Raw genomic sequence first — 20328 nt, 5'->3', positions numbered from 1 at the left:
TATTCTATGTTCAGCATATTACAGTGATCAGTTTGAAAATACTAATACTCTATTATATGCGTATTACATTTAAGAGTTGATTTTAAAACGTGAAAATTAGACCAGTACCCATATTTTCCAATAGGATAGCCTGATACTGTGGCTACTAGTAATTGGAAAATGAGTTGATTATGTGTTAGTATAGGATGTCATTTAAAAAGATAAAACAGACTCTCTCATTTTCATATGGTAGTCTGTATATCAGTTTTAATAATTTTATATAAAAGTATAGTGCCTGAAGAGTGCTCAGTTTTTAAAACAGAAGAGATGAAAGAGTTTACAGGTAAATTTTAGAAATACGCTGAGTGAGAACGAACAAAACAAACAAACAAAGTACTGGTGTGGATGGTCTGACCCAACCTTAACTTCCAAAACCAAATTAAACATCTCATTACATTTGACTGATTATATTGGAGGTGTTGCACAGTACATCAATCTGCTTACTTATATTACACAATGAAGATTCCCAAAGTATGATTCTGCATAAACTGAATAATCATCAGTAACTATTGGAGAAGATGGTTATGTTTTTCAGCCAGTTATTTTAAATTATAAAATAATTTAATCTTTTGTAACTTAAGTCATGGATACAAAACAGACATGTTTGATAACAGCAGCAATGGACATATTGAATTATAGTAGTGCAAGTTTTGTCAACTTTTACATCAAACACAAAACTAGATGTTCTCAAGAACTAAGCATATTTTAAAGGACTTCTCTGTAAGGCTGTTTAGTTGCCAGGAGGGGGGAACAAAAGAAGTGGTATAGTAGTTTGTTTAGTAGGCAGTTAAAACTCATATGACATTTTGTTCTCTTTCTAGGCTCTCTAGTGACTTATGGTATGAACAACATTTGCCACTGGTCAGAAGTCAGTGGGAGGGAAAAATTAACTGGCAGCATAGTGCCCACGTTTTTTGCAGAATATACAAGGAAAAACTAACAGATTTAATTTTAAAGTAGACTCAAGCAAAACCATTTTTCTGTCTGGTTTCTATACAGCCATAACTAAACTACATGAAACCGTTCCTAGCTAGAAAAATAATTCAGACAGATGTTCATAAAATACTTAACATATCTGTACAAGTCAGAAACTTAAGATAAAAACAGATCTCAGTATTCTTGACTGTAAATTAAGAACATCAATATGAAATGGTCCACAAATGTAAGTTTGCATCCAAAATCTAAATTCCAGATAATTCATAGAAGTGGACAGAACTCATAAATCAGTCCTTTATAATTCCCAAAACAAATAAATAAGTCAATGCACAGAAACATACCACAAAGTTTACACTGGATCTTAAGATACGATGTGTATGCAGATCTATAATAGCAGCTAGTGTTTATAAACTGTTGCTCTGCTTATGTTTGGTTCATTTTTAAACTTTTTTGTGGTATGAAAGATCAGTTTGCAGAAGTAATACACCAAAAAAATCTGGAAATTAATCAAAAAGAAGTCTCCAATTTATGGAACTAAAGATTGGTAATATTTGCAGAAGCTCAAAATATAGTGCAAAAAGAAAAACTTCAGAGAACTATTTCACACACATTTTTTCCAAATAAAATTCCAGTAATTTCTGCAATGGTGAACAGAGCACCACACACATGATGGCACTGACTTCAAAAATGAAGTTAAAACAGTTTCAGGTGCTACATCAATGCCTAATGCCTCCTGCTAGCTTTGGTAGTTTTACAATCTCAAGTTATTTTCCCTTTTTTTTAAAAAAAAAAAAAAAGGGGGGTGAGTGGAAGGACTAAGATTCTAATCCTGCAGTGTGATCTAATATCTAACTAAAAAGTTAATGAGATGCCAGTTGGCCACAGGGCTTTGTGCTAGTCAACTGCATTGTGAAACATAAACCTATTTAATAGACTATGTCTGTGAAACAGTGAAATTGACTATACACAAAGCAAATCTAAAGCCATTTTTCTTTCAGTTATAGTAATGTTAGCTGTTACTTAAACATGACAAATATATTCAGACAGTGTTACTTTTAAGATCAAATAGCCCCTATTCTGAAGTGCTGAAATCTAACAGACAAAAATACAATACAACATATGAAAGAAGTGGTTGCGATGTGGTAGAAGAGAACTAAGGAGATCATACTATTTTATTAAACAAGAGTCATGGGTTTTACAGGAGAAATTGAAGGAGAGGGAGGACATTTAACACAGAGAAAGGAGTTTTAGTTTTGGGGTGGCTATTTTTAAGGCTGTATCATGGCAAAATTCAGCCTCTACCACAGTACCCACAACCAAAGTTCAACATCGAACTACCTTTTTTACTTGTTTGAATTCAGGCTGCTAACACAGTCAGAATAAAATTAGGGGGGAAAATTGTAACTGGCCCTTTTAAGAGGAATGGGATCTAGTGCACCTGTGACTCCTCGCTGACTCCTGAGTTTTAAGAGAGGAGACCCTGTCCATACAAATGGGAGAGCCCAACAGACTGAGTAAGAACTATGAATTGCATGTGGTGCATTTCTAATGACACTACTGTGTGTAATAATCCAGGTAGTTACTGGAGAAATGTCTGTCAATTTAAGAATGAAAGTGTTAGATCTGACAGTCTGGTCTGAAGTCAAGGGAAATAGCGAAGATAAGAATACTGGAAAAATATACAAGGAATGTTGGGAATTAGATGGACAAAATGCAGCCTGACTCAATATACTTCCTCGTGCTCATAGGGTTTAAATGCACGTAAGAGTTAAGTGAAAGAGGACTAGAAAAGAGAAAGTTGTCCCATATGACAGATAAAAGTTTAGGAGTTTATATATGATAAATAGAGTCATTACCGCTGAATATATACTGACGGATCTAAAGATGAAAAAACAGGAAGATGGGAGCAGCCTTTTGCATCCCTGAGACTGGAGTTGAGAAATCAAAAGAATACTTCATTTTGTAGCCACTATGACAGCTGAATTGGTAGGAATAATGTTAGCATTAAACTGATAAGGCTCACTGCAGATCTGTTACATTTTCAGATTCATTATCAGGTATTCTGGGAATTAAAAAGGGTACCTCACAAAGCAGGAGTGATCTAATAAATGAAATATTGTGTTTGACTGAGTTAATATGCTCAGGCATGACCACAGTACCAGGCTGGATTGCAGCACATGCTGGGACACATGGCAATGAAATAGTTGATAAGGAACTGAAAAATGCTTTTAAAAAAATGGAGAAATTGATATAAAAAAATCCTGAGTAAGCAGGAGTTTAAAAGTTTAGTTTAAAAAGTCAAGAATTGTGGACCAAGGAGAAAAGATGAATAAGATTCTATGAAGTATGACCCAAAATAGAGGATAATGCACTACTCCAAAGTTATCAAAGGATTAGTGAAGGACTCTCATTTAGACTGTTAACTGGTCATTGTGGTTTAAAGAATAATTTATATTTATTGAATAGACACAAGGACATGTAACACGTGAAAGATTGAACAAACAGCTGATCACTTGATATGGGAAAGCAATGAGTGTTCCCAGAAAAGAAAGGCTCCTTATGAAGAATTCAGACGCTTTAGGGTGACAGAATATACTATGAGGGATTTAGTGAGAGTATCAGGAAAGTGAGGTGATACTAAAGTTCTATTACCTTTTTTAAGGATATAGAGCAGGGTAGGAGTGCAGTGGCATGAATGTAAGAGGAATATAGTAGGTGGTGGTTATAGATTGAGTCTGCTTTGCCATAAAGCATAAGATGAAGAACACTCAGTCAATCAGTCACAGATCGTTGGAAGATGACTGCTGCCAGAGATCGGGAGACTGGAGGTCTTCGGGGAAAGCTGCTGAGCACAGAAAGCTCTCCACAGGCCCTCCCTGGAAAGGGGGAAGAATTATCAGGAAGCTAGTTGAAAGGCTAGCCTGCGGACCTTCCTGAGGCTCAGAGCCCTGGCTAGAGAAGGCTGGAGGCTGAGAGCTGCAGAGGCTCTCTGAACTGAAGCTGTAGGGCCAGAGAAGGCGAGGCATGGTGAGAGACAACAGAGCTGCACCAGAGTTGAGAATGGTAAAACTCATGGGAGTCACACCAGAGACCTTGCACAAGATGAGAGGTGCCATGGCTGTACTTCATGTGTAATAAACTGCTGGGTCTTGAAGACTGAATGTACAGTTTAGACCAGTGATACTCAGATTGAGGCTCGAGAGCTGCAAGTGGCTCTTTAATATATCTCCTTATGCTCTTTGCAGCTGTCATAAATATAAAGGGAAAGGTAAACCCCTTTGAAACCCCTCCTGGCCAGGGGAAAGCTCCTCTCACCTGTAAAGGGTTAAGAAGCTAAAGGTAACCTCGCTGGCACCTGACCAAAATGAACAATGAGGAGACAAGTTACTTTCAAATGCTGGGAGGAGGGGGAGAAACAAAGGGTCTGTGTGTCTGGCTATATGCGGGTTTCTGCCGGGGATGGACCAGGAATGGAGTCTTAGAACTTTTAGTAAGTAATCTAGCTAGGTATGTGTTAGATTATGATTTCTTTAAATGACTGAGAAAAGAATTGTGCTGAATAGAATAACTATTTCTGTCTGTGTATCTTTTTTGTAACTTAAGGTTTTGCCTAGAGGGGTTCTCTATGTTTTGAATCTAATTATCCTGTAAGGTATCTACCATCCTGATTTTACAGGGGGGATTTCTTTATTTCTATTTACTTCTATTTCTATTAAAAGTCTTCTTGTAAGAAAACTGAATGCTTTTTCATTGTTCTCAGATCCAAGGGTTTGGGTTTGTGGTCACCTATGCAAATTGGTGAGGCTTTTTATCCACCATTTCCCAGGAAAGGGGGGGGTGCAAGTGTTGGGAGGATTGTTCATTGTTCTTAAGATCCAAGGGTCTGGGTCTGTAGTCACCTAGGCAAATTGGTGAGGCTTTTTACCAAACCTTGTCCAGAAAGTGGGGTGCAAGATTTTGGGAAGTATTTTGGGGGGAAAGACGTGTCCAAACAGCTCTTCCCCAGTAACCAGTATTTGTTTGGTGGTGGTAGCAGCCAATCCAAGGACAAAGGGTGGAATATTTTGTACCTTGGGGAAGTTTTGACCTAAGCTGGTAAAGAGAAGCTTAGGAGGTTTTTCATGCAGGTCCCCACATCTGTACCCTAGCGTTCAGAGTGGGGGAGGAACCTTGACAGCAGCATACATTAAAACACTGATTTAATTATTAACCAGTCTAAGCTATTCACAAATCAGGACATTGACTGTTATTAACCAATTGTAGTTGATAAAATAGTAATACTTTTTCAGTCATTTTGCTGTGACAGAGAGGAGAGAGACAGAGAGAATATATATGAATGTGTGAATATATGTGAATTCATTGTTTCATTTATGATAATACTATATATTCATATTTAAACATTCTGATAGGGGAAATATTTAGGTTTGTGTGTGTAATATTTCCCATCAGACTGTTTTAAATATGAATATATAGTATTATCGTAAATGAGACAATGAATTCACACAACTGTGGCTCTTTTGGGTACTGCTGATCAGTAATTCGGTTCCTGAACCACTGAGGTCTGACTATCACTGGTTTAGACTATGCTGGTGAACTCTGGGTTATGGCTGTGGGACTTCTGTTACTGTTTATGTGCATGTAACAAGTTTCTTTTGTAACAAGTTAGCTCAGCAAGGGCTATATTCACACGTTTGGAAAGCCTTTGTTGGACTACTTCTGAGAATCACTGAAGGGGAAACTGATGCAGGTGCACCTGTCATGCTGTGACTTGATGCTGAAGACTGCCCCAGGAGGGGCCAACTTGTCACAGCCTGATACTACTGAGAATCTGGGTATAAGAAGCTGCCCCTTTTCATACATTTTCAAGTAATAATCCATTATTTTGAATTTATGGGTGTCCTTCACCTTTATAATAAAAATTGTTTGAAGAGAATTTAAATATACTAACTCAAAGCAAAAAGCCATCCACACATACTTTTAAATATTCATGTTGCATGTCTTCTTTTCGATGTTGTCATTAAATCTCCACAGCTGTCAAATGAGTACTACATTTAAAGAATTCACCTATCACACACTGCATAAGCCATACTATGTAAATCTGCTCTCTTTCAAGTGACAAAAGGGCAGCCCCTAGTTGAAGATGTACTGTACATTTCAACCAGTGCAATCATAATGTACAAAAGAGGGAGTATGGAAAGACTGTATGAACAAAAGGGTGGGGTATAAAAGGCACTAGCTGAAAGGTTTGAGTGTGCATGTGTATATCTACTTTTCCACAGAGTGCTTTCCAATTGAGAACTGAGAAAAGCTATCAAATAGTTGAGTGATAACATATCTAGGTACAAAGTTAAGCTTACACTAAAACTTCTCTACTTTGCTAAGAAGAGTTATCTGTAGTCTTAGGAGCTGCTTCTGCTGTCACCAGCTTTACACTACCTGAACAATGAAGTGAGTGCAGAAGCAGGCCCTCAGTCTTACAAAATTTTTATTTGCTCTTCATTTACAATAAGAAAACCACATAAGGCCATATCTGAAGGATCTACAGCATACAAGGTTCTCTCTAGACAAAGAATAAAACTATATTATGTGTAACAATGCTCTGGCATGCTCAGCTGACATGGTTATACAGCCAGCATAGTTTAAGCTCATCCACAAAATAGCACATTTCCCAAAATTGTGGGAAACATGATTCAGAACCATTACCTTGTACTACTCTCTGTATGTGTGCAGTGTACTCACAAGTGCATTCAAGAAAATATGGACAAATAACTCTGTGTGTCTTTCACATGTTACTAAACTTTAGGATATCCTCCCATATAAGTGATATAGGAAGTAGGACTGGTTAGCTCACTTAGGGCTGGTCTACACTTACTGGGGGATCAACGAGCAGCCATTGATGCATCAGCAGTCAATTTAGTGGGTCTAGTGAAGACCTGCTAAAATCGACTGCAGATTTCTCGATCCGGTGGAGTACAGGAGTCGATGGGAGAGTGGAGTAGGGGGAGCAGGATGGATAAAAATCAATGATTTAATAAATAAATAAATAGGATTTTTTATTTAATCAGTTTTTTTTTATAAAATGCTTTTTGAGGAAAAAGCCTATCTAAAGACAGTTTTAATTAAGATACATTATAGCTCCAAGATATCTCATCATGGAATAGGGATTATAAATTCTAAATCTATAGCAGGGGTAGCCAACCTGAGCCTGAGAAGGAGCTAGAATTTACAAATGTACATTGCCAAAGAGACACAGTAATACATCAGCAGCCCCATCAGCTTCCCCCTGCCACCTCCCAAAGCCTCCCACCTACCGGTAGCCCCACCGATCAGCACCTCTCCCTCCCTCCCCGCACCTCTCAATCAATGGTTTCGTGGCGTACAGGAGGCTCTGGGAGGGAAGGTGAAGGAGCGAGGGCACGGCAGGCTCAGAAGAGGCGGTGTGAAGGGGTGGAGTGGAGACAGGACCTGTGGCAGAGCTAGGAGATTGAGCAGTGAGCACCCTGCGGCACATTGGAAAGTTGACACCTGTAGCTCCAGCCCCGGAGTCGGTGCCTATACGAGGAGCCGCATATTAACTTCTGAAGAGTTGCATGGGGCTCTAAAGCCACAGGTTGGCCACCCCTGTTCTATAGTATGAGACAATATATTCATGTAAAGTTTAAGAAAAGTTTTCTAAATGAGTTTCAATAGTTCATGGATTATGGACCCAATCTTATAGGGATCTAGGGGCTTCTGTATAGATTATTTAGGTTAATCTTTCTATCTACCCAATGAGACTCAGTGCTCAGTCTGGAAGATACCATCAGAGATGCTTAGTTTTGTAGTTCTCGGACTGTGGATTTGTGTCTCCAAAGATAATATGCTTGTTAACAGCAAAAATGTTTTTAAATAAATAAATATATAGAGGTAAGAAATAACAGACCTCAACCCTATTGTCCCTCTGCAAATTTGTGTACACAGAGTCAATCCCTTACCTCTCTCTAAAAGTGCAAAGTTTCAAAAAGTTCAATGAATACAAGATTGCTGGGGCAGAGTAGATCTGGAGAAGGAGAAGAAATCTGGAGACAGATGTGAGAAGGGAGGGACAGGGAGCAGAAAGAAAAGTGAAACTGTTTGAGCGGCATATTCCAGAAGTCTTGAGGTCTTTCTGAGTGTAGCCTTCATTGATTTGAGATCTACCATACCATTCTCTCACTAGAAGGGAAAACCTATAAATGGCAGCAGGCTGTAAGAGAGACCCAGTTTGGGAATATTTTAATGAAGTTCCCTTACCTGTGGGTAAGACAGGCATGCATGCAAAATGCAAACAATGCAACAAAGAAATGCAAGGCCTGGTTTCCCGAATGAAACAACATCATGAGAAGTGTTCCTTCTCAGGAGGAAGCTGCGTTGAAGATGATGAAAGGAACATGTCTGAACATGTAGGATCTTCAGGTTGGTAAACATTTTTATTTCATGCTTCTTTCTTAAGGACTGCCTGTTTTCCTTCTGGTCTACTCTTGAATTCTCATGTTTCAGCAAAAAAAATATAGTTGTTAGTCTATGGTACTATCATTTTAGATACAATAGTGATAAAAAAATAAATACTTGAAAGAGACAGATCTTCCTTTTACAATTTCACCTTTAAAGTAGTGCTGAGTGTCAGTGAATGCAATGAGTAATACTAAATGAGCAGTAGAGTAATAGTAATAAATAACTGCACTGACTTATTTTGTTTAGAAGAATCCATCCTCAACATACAGGATTCTGAAGACTATCCACCTTCAAGATCAATCATTTTCCTATAGTTTCAGAGTTATCTGCCAATGATAGTGTTTCAGTCATATCATGTATGTCACATAGCCACAGTATATCACCTGTAGCAAAAAGAAAAAAAAATCTCCATCTAGAAACAACCATAGATAAGTTTGGTCTTAAGAGAAATGTTGAACACATGCTGAGTACACTGACGCCTATTTCTGTAGCCTTAAACAAAATGCAGAGAAATAGCTATTTTATTGTGGACGCTGTTGAAATTTGGAAGGAACTGAGTGAGATCTTAAAAAGAGAAATATGCAATGACAGTGTTAAATTACAAGCATTAAAAAAAAACGACAAGCACTATCTCCATCTCATTTTCTTGCAGATATTCTCAATACTCGGTACCAGGGTCAAACCTTAACTGCTGAAGAAGAGGAGCTGGCTATAACATGGACATGCAGCAATCATCCCTCCATAATAACAATTAGAATAAACTTCAGAGCTAACAGTGAACCATTCAAGAAATATATGTTTGCTGATGATGTTTTAAAGAAAGTCAGACCAGTGAACTGGTGGAAATCACTTAAGTACTTGGATTCAGAGACTGTTGAAGTGATAATCTCTCTTTTAACAGCAGTAGCGTCTTCTGCCGGTGTAGAAAGAATATTTTCTTCCTTTGGACTAATCCATTCCAAATTGAGAAATCGTTTGGGACCAGAAAAAGCAGGAAAGCTTGTTTTTCTTTTCCAAATTATGAACAAAACAGGAAAATGAAGGTGAAGATGATTCAGCTGGCTGCAGAAGCCAATATTTTAAGTTTCTCATGCTGACCGTCTATTTAATTTTTTAAAAAAAAACATTTAACTATTTTAGTTAAACAATTTTAACAAAAACAAACCTGATTTTAAAAAACTTGACTGTTTAACTAAATTCAAAAATTCATATGCTTGTTTTGTTAAAATATTCTATGTTTGCTGTTGAAGAAAAAAATCCAGAATACATAACGTTGTTGTTTTAGTTAAATAAAACAATTTAAATGTCTGTCTGGTAATGTTCTCCTCCTAATATAGCATGGCAAGAAAATCCTCCAAATGTTTATGATTAACCTGTTGAATTGGAGATAGTTCACCTCCAAATGACTTCATGAATATCTATTTCAATTACCTTTGGTAAATGAAATAACCAAACAATCATTCATTTTCTGATATAGCTGTAAAACTAATCTGAAAAATTTGCAAAATAAATCACTTTAAAAATGTATAGTGTGTACCTTCTAAAAATGAAACCTACATCTATATCTTGAGTTGTGAAGAATATGTATTAAGGTTATAACAACCAACAAGAATGCACTTTTATGTAGAAACCCATGATTAAATCAAGTCTTCCTGAATCAAATCCACCCTGATAAATATATCAGAGGGATAAATACCAGAGAGGGAGAGGAATTATTTAAGCTCAGTACCAATGTGGACACAAGAACAAATGGATATAAACTGGTCATTGGGAAGTTTAGACTTGAAATTAGACAAAAGTTTCTAACCATCAGAGGAGTGAGGATTTGGAATAGCCTTCCAAGGGAAGTAGTGGGGGTAAAAGACCTATCTGGCTTTAAGATTAAACTCGATAAGTTTATGGAGGAGATGGTATGATGGGATAATATGATTTTGACAATTAATTGATCTTTAAATATTTATGGTAAATAGGCCCGATGGCCTGTGATGGGATGTTAAATGGGGTGGGATCTGAGTTACTACAGAGAATTCTTTCCTGGGTATCTGGCTGGTGAATCTTGCCCATATGCTCAGGGTTCAGCTGATCGCCATATTTGGGGTCGGGAAGGAATTTTCCTCCAGGGCAGATTGGAAGAGGCCCTGGAGGTTTTTCGCCTTCCTCTGTAGCATGGGGCACGGGTCACTTGCTGGAGGATTCTCTGCTCCTTGAAGTCTTAAAGTCCTCAAATAGTGGTTTAAACAGCTCAGACGTAGGTGAGAGGTTTCTCGCAGGAGTGGGTGGGTGAGAGATTCTGTGGCCTGCGTTGTGCAGGAGATCAGACTAGATGATCATAATGGTCCCTTCGGACCTTAATATCTGTGAATCTGAGGGGGAGTTGATGGGAGAGTGTCTCCCGTCAAAATCGCCTAGTGTGGACCCTGTGGTAAGTAGATCTAAGCCCTGGTCTACACTATGAGGTTAGGTCGAATTTAGCTGCGTTAGGTTGATTTTATAAGCGATGCGTCTACACACCAACCCCGTTCCGTCAACCTAAAGGGCTCTTAAAATCGACTGCTGTACTCCTACCCGGCAAGGGGAGTAGTGCTAAAATCAACCTTGCTGGGTTGAATTTGGGGTAGTGCAGATGCAATTCGACGATATTGGCCTCCAGGAGTTCTCTAAGAGTGCTCCAATCTGACCACTCTGGACACCACTTTCAACTCCGATGCACTAGCCAGGTACACAGGAAAAGCCTTGGGGAAATGTTGAATTTCATTTCCTGTTTGGTTAGCGTAGCGAGCTCAGCAGCACAGGTGCCCATGCAGTCCCAGAACCACAAATGAGCTCCAGCATAGACTGAACGGGAGACACTGGATCTGATTGCTGTATGGGGAGAAGAATCTGTGCAGGTTGAACTCTGATCAAAAAGAAGAAATGCTTATATGCCAAAATCTCACAGGGCATGGTGGAGAGAGGCTACAACAGGGACAAACAGCAGTGCCGTGTAAAAGTTAAGGAGCTCAGGCAAGCCTACCAAAAGACAAAGGAGGCAAACGGTCACTCCAGGTCAGAGCCCCAGACATGCTGCTTCTATGATCAGCTGCATGGCATTCTGGGGGGGACCCTACCACTACCCCACCACTGTCCATGGACACCTGCAAGGGGGGAGTCTCACGCAACAGGGAGGAGGATTTTGTGGATGAGGAAGAGGAGGAGGACGACGAGAAGAAGAATGCGCAGCAGGCAAGCGAAGAATCCATTCTCCCTGGCAGCCAGGACCTTTTCATCCTGGAGCCAATACCCTCCCAAGGCAGATTCCCAGACTCTGAAGCCAGAGAAGGCACCTCTGATGAGTGCACATTTGTAACTACACTACAGGGTTTAAAAGCAATTGTGTTTAACATTTGATTTGCCCTGAAGAATCGGGGTGCATTCGCGGCCAGTACAGCTACTGGAAAAGTCTGTTAAGGTGTCTGGGGGTGGAGTGGGAATCCTCCAGTGACATGTCCATGAAGCTCTCCTGGAGGTACTCTGACCAGCCTGACCAGTGGAGCTACTGAAAGTGGTGCCAAGCTAATGTGAATTAACTTCCTGCTGCCCTATGCAGTCCCTTACTTGTCCTGCCTTATGCTCACTCCCATTGAAGTTACTATGCTTCTGAGACTTTTCTAAGCTCTGCAAAGCAGATGTGGGTGGGGACAGGAAAACACAAGTCAGAAAATGGTTTGTTGTGGATGGGAATCTTAGAGTAATCCTTAGAGGACTGTACGTTTGCTCACAACCCCTACACCTGCACTGTCCTGGGTGGTGGAGATCTTTAGCCCTGAGCGGCCTGCCTTCCCCCATACAGCAATTTAATTTCAAAATGTCAGCTAGTTCTGGGAGCTGTGGACTTCTTCAATTTCATCAGTTTTCACTTAGATGGTGGAATCCCACCCTAGCTCTGAAGTCAGAAGGCTTTGGTTCACATGACTCCCCAGTGTTCCAGCACTGCCATGATCCTTGATTCAGCATCCAGTAGAGGAATAGAGATCAGAAGCTGTATAGACACAAATAGCAACTGCTGGGCAGAACACTTGTAATCTGCTCTCCTTTTCACAGCAAGAGAGCTTGGCTGAATCAGGAAGGTATTCAGGGTTCCACGCCAAGGAGTAGGATTGGGCTTCATAAATGTTCCTTAATTTATTGAAACTACAAAGACAAGTCATTCCCTTGAAATGGGAGATTTAAGACTTCCACTGGACAGAGACATGAAAAAAGCCACACATGTTTTGTGAACTCTCAGATTCCTGTTTTTCCCATTGACGTGCTGTGCGTCTTTGTGCAAGTCACTACTTCTTATCCAGACTTCAATTTTCTCATCTGAAAAGTTGGAAAAACTAATCTTACCCCCTTTTTATAAAGCATTATGAGATGTGCAGATAACAGAGCTATGTAAGCGGTAAGTACATATGTTCACCATTTGGATAGACCATAGTGTTGGGTTTAAGATGTCACTTTACCACTTGTAAAAACAAAAAAGGACCTTGGTTTTCATTAAGTACTCCTCCAGGAAGCACAAATTGGATACTATAATTTCAAAAGTTATTGGGAATGATACGGTCTACAAAAGCTGGATTTTAAATCTTCATCTATACAGTATTTTTAATTTTATTGCTAGGAAGTGGAGTCACAAATGGAAGGTGAACAAATAGCACAGTGATATATATCAGTTTTCCTACATCCTGGCTAAACACTATACCGCGATTTAGACTTTAAACAAAATTCAGAACAGAGTACGTGCGAGCAGAACAAAAGGTCCTGGGTATGAACAACATGAAACAAAACTGTTTTTAAAAACTCCACTGAGGTCTATTGTCAAGTTGCATGTTCTGTTGCACAGCGTGGTTAGCAATTCATCTAAACACAAGACAGCTGGAATATAATTAAGGACACATTCTGTATACTATACAATTTTGAAAATGCTTAGGACAATGTCTCAAATGCTATAGAACTTTTTAGTGGAACAGCGACTAGTGTAATCAATTCCCTGAAGACTGTTTGTAAGCAGAAAACTTACACACAAGATTTACTCTAATATACAATTTGTAGAATCTTTAATCATAACTACAACTCCACAAAAGTAAGCCAGCTAGTATTCTATTAACTAGGTATGTCACACTGGGGTGGGGTGGGGGTGTAGGCCAGACTACTTTGCTTATTAGAAATATGTTTAAAATGTAACCTGTTCAGATCATTAAACTACTATAATAAAACAGAGGAGAAACTATTGCTGAGGCCAGTGTTCCAAACAACTGTGGCAAGCATTCTTGATCAGGAAACAGGACTGGAAGAACATAGAAGAAGGTAAAAGAAAACAGATTTTAATTCTGAATATAATTACATATAAAGAAACTTTCAAACTTAATTTGAGAATGAAAATACTCTGAGGCCATAAAATGATTAGTTTTTCACGGTCTACTATTACAGTCCCAGTACTGACAGCAATTCTGATTTTAAATGCAAGACTTGTGATATTTGCTCTTCTTTTCTTAGCTCCCCACCTCCCTGGAGTCATGCGATTACACTAGATTCTGAGTTTTCATTTAACAAAAAAGGTAAGCCTCCTGGTGGCAGAGAAAAAGATTGAAAACATGAACCCTAAAGACTCAATTTATTCTTAATAACATCCCGGGATTTTTGAATGCTTGGGGTTGGCAATACTGTAGTCCAGTCTCAGCACTCCACCTACAGCCTCCACCCCCTTTCAAACACAAAACAAAACTTAGAAGACAGCATGATGAGTATTTCACCAAACTTCTAGCTTTGGATTCTAGTTTCTACGAACTCAATTGCTTTCTCAAAAGTACTATATTTTAGGAATTAACAGTTTGAGACACCAGCTATTTGCAGTTGTCAGAATTACTAAAATTAATAATTACCCTAATTTACAGAGTTTCATCTCAAAGGATTATAAAACTATTTAGTAACTATATATCAGCCCCTAAAGTTTAGCTCCACTGGGGTAATATATGGTGGCTTTTTTAACAGCATAGGCAACATTATACAACAATTATTGTCAGGGAATCAAGAATACCATATTCAGTTAATTGCAAGGGGAAGACATGTAAAGCAGAATGTAATTAAATAAATTGGAATTTGGACAGAAACTTGGCTTTATGTCTCATTGAGAAGTCAACACCTATGGCACCACAGTGTGTATGTTTATAGACTTTTCTATGGCATGAACTATCTTCAGACATGCACTTAAGCACATGCTTAGCCTTAACGGAGGTAGTCCCATAGAAGTCATTTAATTTATCCTGTGAAATTCTGAATTACTATCCACCCCACTTTATGGACTGGAACCAGGCATACAAAATGAAGCAGTTTGCCCAAGGTTACACAGGAAAATTGTGGAAGAATGGAACTCAGATCTCCCAAGTTCCAGCTTAGTGTCTTAACCACAACACTGCACTTCTGCCCCCATCATGCTGGAGCACTAATTTGAATTAACTCACCTCTCAGACCAATTACAGAACAGCTCTAACTGGTATAAGTGATTTCCTGAACAAATGCTCCTAATGCAGAAGAATGGAGACCTCAGGAACGAATGGCGGTAATGGGAATGAGCAGGCAAAATACTCAACAATTCAGAGTACGCAAAGACCTATCCCCTCTTGGGGAAAAAGAACAACCTGAATTTGTCCTTAAAAAACAAACTAACCCTACACTTTGCTGCTGTAATGTAGCATGTAAAATATTGAACAGCATAAAGACTGTTTAACTGTTTTCTACAGATAAACAACAGTCTTCGCTGTTTGCAAAGTACCTAAGTTTTATAAGCCACAGAACAATATCCCATCCTTTTTTTTTTTTTTAATAAGATGATGCAGTCAATCAATAATTACTCATTCAGGTGAAAATAAAATACTGAACTCTAACCAAAAAGATTCCCCCCCCCTCACACTTTCTGCGCACTAAACTTTATCTCAATACGTAACAGGATTGCTGTATTTAATACTGCTTGATGATTAACAACAGTCAAATGCCAGGTAGTAAGTAGTTGAAATAATTAACGTAAACACAGTTACTTATTAATTCTCTTGTTCACTTTGAGGGTTGTAATGTCTAAGTCAACTTAAACAGCTGATTACATAGAACCACAGAAATGAAGGGCTGGATGAAACCTTGAGAAGTCATCTAATCCAACCCCCTGTGCTATGGCAGGACCAAGTAAATCTAGAACATCCCTGACAGGTGTTTCTCCAACTTGTTTTTAAAAGCTTCCAATGATGAGGACTCCACGACCTATCTTGGAAGCCTATTCCAGAGTTTAACTAGTCTTATAGTTAGAAAGTTTTTTGTAATAATCTAACCTAAATCTCCCTCACTGCATCTTAAGCCCATCATTTCTTGTCCTACCTTCCCTGGACACAGAGAACAATTGACCACCATCCTCTTTATAACAGCCCTTAACATATTGGAAGACTTATCAGGTCGCCCCTCAATCTTCTTTTCTCAAGACTAAATATGGCAACTTTTTGTAACTTTTCCTCATAGGTCAGGTTTTCTAAACCTTTTATAATTTTTGTTGCTCTCCTCTGTATTCCTTCCAATTTATCCACATCCTTCCTAAAATGTGGTGCCCAGAATTGGACACAGTCCTCCAGCTGAGGCCTGATCAGTCCCGAGTTGGGTGGGACAATTACTGCCTGTGTCTTACATACAACACTCCTGTTAATACACCCCAGCTGTCTTTGCAGCTGCATCATGCTGATGAGTCATCTTCAGTCATCCTTTTCAGAAGTACTATCACCTAGACAATTATCCCTCATTTTGTAGTTGTGCATTTGATTTTTCCTTCTTAAGTGAAGTACTTTGCACTTCTCTGTTTTGAATTTCATCTTGTTAAATTCAGACCAATTCTCCAATTTGTCAAAGTTATTTTAAATTTTAAAACTGGCTGCCAAAATGCTTGCAAACCCTCCCAGCCCATCTGAAGATTTTATAAGAATACTCTCTACTCCATTATCCAACTCACTAATGGAAATATTGACTAATACTGATCCCAGCACTGACCTCTGCGGGACCCCACTAGATATGCCCTCCCAGCAAACCATGCCTAACTACTCCGAGTATGGTCTTTCAACCAGTTGTGCACCCACCTTATAATAATTTCATCTAGGCCACATTTCCCTAGTTTACTTATGAGACTGTCATGCAGAACTGTATCAAAAGCCTTATTAAAATCAAGATATATCATGACTACTGCTTCCGCACTATCCACTAGGTTGGTAATCCTATCAAAGAAAGAAATTAAATTGGTGTGGCATGATTTTTTCTTTACAAATCCATGTTAACTATTCCTTATAATCCCATTATCCTCCAAGTCCTTACAAACTGACTGTTTAATAATTTGCTCCAGTATCTTTCAGGTATTGAAGTCAGGCTGATAGGTCTATAATTCTCTGGGTCCTTCTCCCTCCCCTTTTTAAAGATAGGTACTATGTTTGCCCTTCTGCCATCTTTAGGGAACTCTACTGTCCTCCAGGAGTTCAAAGATAATTACTAATGGCTCCAAGATTGCTTCAGCTAGTTCCTTAAGTACTCTAGGATGAATTTCATCAGGCCCTGCTGACTTGAATACATCTAATTTATCTAATTATTCTTTAACCATGATAACAATGTCCCACTAAAATAAGTGATACTTTAGGTCATCTATTTTTCTTATCTGTATTTAAATATATATGCTTAGATCTGTTCTAGCAAAAATACTTCCACAAAATCCAAGCAACGTTTTCAATCGACCACCATACTTATTGCTCTAATTAGTAAGGAACAGTTTGTGATTCAAATAACATCTCTAGTATACGGAATTTTTAATGTCAGAGCAAGATTTTATACTTTCATGTTTCTCTGAGATAATATAGCTAAATCAGAGGTTTTATTTTCTTAATAAAGAGGTGGTACAAACAGTGGGACATCTTGGATTCTGATATGAACTACTGATTATAAAGAATGATAAAAAGCTACTCCTTCCTTCCATCACACTCTCTTGAAACAGTATTATGCATTAGTATTTCCAACTATTTTACAGGTTCAAAAAGCTTAGAACCAGATACTGGATATTCAGTAAGAGAAAAAGAATGAAGGCTTTAACACAGAGCTCCAACCCAGGTCACACAGGCAGGGCTAACCAGAGGCACAAAGGTCTGCCCATGTGGATCCAACTGCAAAATCAGAGCCTAAATCTGGTGATCCAAAGAGAAAAACCCCTAAACACTGTGTCACAAAGGCTATCAAATTACAGTGCTTACCTGTTGCAGATAAGCAATAACAAGGCATGAAATTTACAAAACTGTAACAAAATGAACACCTACCTATGTTTAGTTTCAAGAGTTATCGAAACAAAATTAGAAAATCTCGCACAGACAAGAGTCAGTAGATTTTCTTACTGAGTTACAAGCTGCACTCCCTTAATTACTACTTTAAGGGTAAATTAAAAGTTATTAATTACCGGTCAAACAGTAGAGAAAAATAGAGTTACGTGCACGCTATTAATCCTACAAATACTACCAGAGTGAATAGAAGGCACTTAAAAAAACAGCCCGATGTAGACCTCTGACAAATCCTTGATTAATATTTACCTGGCAAAAGTACTGGTTCCAGTTTTTTAATCTTGGGCTCTGGGGTTATTTTGTCTTCAACCTGAAACACAATAGCAACACCACAAAAAAGTAAAATACTTATAAAATTAAAGATGTACATAGATTTTCTGATCTTCTTGGAACCACTTTTTTAGTTTAAAAGTTTTTGAGTCCTAAGGTTCAGGTCCCAATTCTGCAGAGATTTACACACATGTTTATGCTACACACTCCATAGACTTTAATGGAACTACTCATCGTGTGTAAACTTGAGCACATGACTAAATCTAGTCTTTGGGGTTCCAGTAAGAGCCTGTCTGGAGAGGCCCTAAATTGCTGGTCCTGCAAAAAGATCTATGCATGTGCCTGCACAGACTCCCAGTGATTTAAATGAGGTTCTACGCAAGTGTAAGCATCTATCTATAAGATCAAAGCCTAAATTTGATTATTTTTAAAAGGCATCTTATAAACAATTTTATGTTTAAATTCTAGACCTTAAAAAAAAAAATACCCAACCCTTATCATTAGTTTAAGCAGGTACAGAAAACCTCAGTTGACACAATGTAACTGTTTACATTTGCCATAGAGATAAGGATGCCCTTCCCAGAAAAAAACAAAACAAAACAAAAAAAAAATTTTTCATTGTCATTTCTACTTTATGAAAAAATGTGAAAAAATATCCAGTTTTCTATATTTGGCCATGCGTATTAATATGACAGCGCATCCAACTTTTTAACTAGTAAGCCACACCCCATAAATCTAGATTTAAAAGTCACTCCTTGTTTAATGCACTCCAGAAACTCACACTGAAGTTTAGAACCTTTTCATACTAGTTTTACTGAAACATAGCATTTTCTTGTTTTATTGTCAGTTTTTGATTTCAAGTTAGTGACAATAAGTTTAATGAGTACTGCAGCAGCTTAAATATTTGCATATAAGGAACAAGCACTTATGTTCCAACATTTGACTAGTGCCAAAACAAGGTTCTAGCACGTAATCACTGTAGAAAGGAAAGGAAAGTCGTTCACATACAGCTAAAGTTAGTACAAACCATCCAAACTTTTCTTAGGTTGACAAACTTTAATTAGATCATGATTGTGTTTTCGTTAAAAAGTTGTTGCTTGCCTGTAGTCGCAACATAAATGAATCTACATAGAGTTTGTGCCTGATTGGGAAGACAGACCTAGACAAAAACCGGCCAAGTCCAGGGTTGCTGCTACCTTCGCTCGCGGGGCGCTACCCAAGGAAAGTTTTCCCCGCACAGCCGAAGAGGGGTCCGGCTCACGCGCAGGTGCTTTTTAAACACCGCCGAGAGCCATTACCGGGCTGATCAGTGTTGCTGAGGAGAAGAAGGGAAGCCCTGTGCGAAGCTCGGGGGAAGGCACCCCGAGGAGACCCGTCCTCTGCCCGCAGCTCTAGCGCCCTACGCCGTGGGGGGAAATGGACAGAAAGGCCAGTTACCTGCGGCAGAAGGTAGGACTTGAAGGTGGGTTTGGCTGGCTTGAGCGAAAACATTGCGCCTGCCCCCGGCAGCCCCCGCAGGAGGCTGCTCCCCGGGTGAGGCAAACAGCGGGGTGAGCCCCCAGTCCTGCCCGAGCCAGGCGGGGTCCGAGCCCTCGAGCTCCCCCCGGCCCAGAGCTGCAGGTTCCCGGCGCTCTGGAGTTACGAGGCGGCAGAAGGCAGCACCACTGCGCCCCCGTTCCCAAGGGAGGAGTCAGCCGGCTGGGCAGGTCCGGCCTGCGGCGGCCCCGGCCCCTCATGGAGCCCGCGTCAACCCCGCTGCTCCCGCCCCTGCGGGCCGGCGTGGGGGCGGGCGCGTGTGAGGGTAGCCTCCCAGCCCTAGCAGCTCCCTGCCCCCGGCAGCAGGAGGCGGCGGCTGCTGCGGCCTTGCTGGGCCCCGGAGGCTGGGGCCTGGGCGGCCATGTTGGAGGCGAGGCTGAGTCTGTACGGCAGCGCGGAGGGGCCAAGCGGCCGCCCCCAGAGGCGTTCCCCTCCCCCAGCCGCTTTCCCAAGCCCCTTCCCCTGCTACGTGTGTGTCCCCACCCCCGCTCCGCAGGACAGGCGGGGCCGTTCCGGGGCCATCTGCCAAGCAGCAGCCCCGAGCGGGATCTCGGTGATCTCCCCGCTTTCCCCGGGGCTTGGCTCTGCACAGCCTCAGCCTTGCCAGCCCCAGGGAGGGGGGAGCAGCCTCCCTCCCTCGGCGGGCCCCTACGGCTGTGGCTGCTGCTGTGGCTTTCAACTTACAAGCCTGATTTTGCCCCACCTCCCTGGACAA

At 40.0% G+C, this 20328-nt stretch overlaps 1 protein-coding gene across 3 annotated transcripts in view; it reads right to left on the bottom strand.

Moving 5' to 3' along the window:
• Positions 1 to 20016, bottom strand: part of MTMR10 (myotubularin related protein 10) — a 66755-nt gene extending 46739 nt beyond the window's left edge. Inside the window, exons 1-3 of one of the 3 annotated variants that reach the window (XM_073303673.2) lie at positions 19237 to 19425; positions 18057 to 18117; positions 8682 to 8831 (exon numbers count right to left, since the gene is read on the bottom strand). Coding sequence is in view for 1 of the 3 variants with exons in the window: in XM_073303671.2 (XP_073159772.1) it covers positions 18057 to 18117; positions 19515 to 19568 (115 nt within the window). In the remaining 2 variants the exon portion in view is untranslated. Of the gene's footprint in view, positions 1 to 8681; positions 8832 to 18056; positions 18118 to 19236; positions 19472 to 19514 lie in introns of those variants that run through there. The other 2 variants (XM_073303671.2, XM_073303672.2) reach the window with 2 other exon arrangements.
• Positions 20017 to 20328: the final 312 nt, after the last annotated feature.

Source organism: Lepidochelys kempii, chromosome 10 (assembly GCF_965140285.1).
Source record: "Lepidochelys kempii isolate rLepKem1 chromosome 10, rLepKem1.hap1, whole genome shotgun sequence".
NCBI classification, from domain to species: Eukaryota; Metazoa; Chordata; order Testudines; family Cheloniidae; genus Lepidochelys; species Lepidochelys kempii.
The sequence above is the reverse complement of the archived record's forward strand: the minus strand, read 5'-3'. Positions and strand labels throughout refer to the sequence as shown.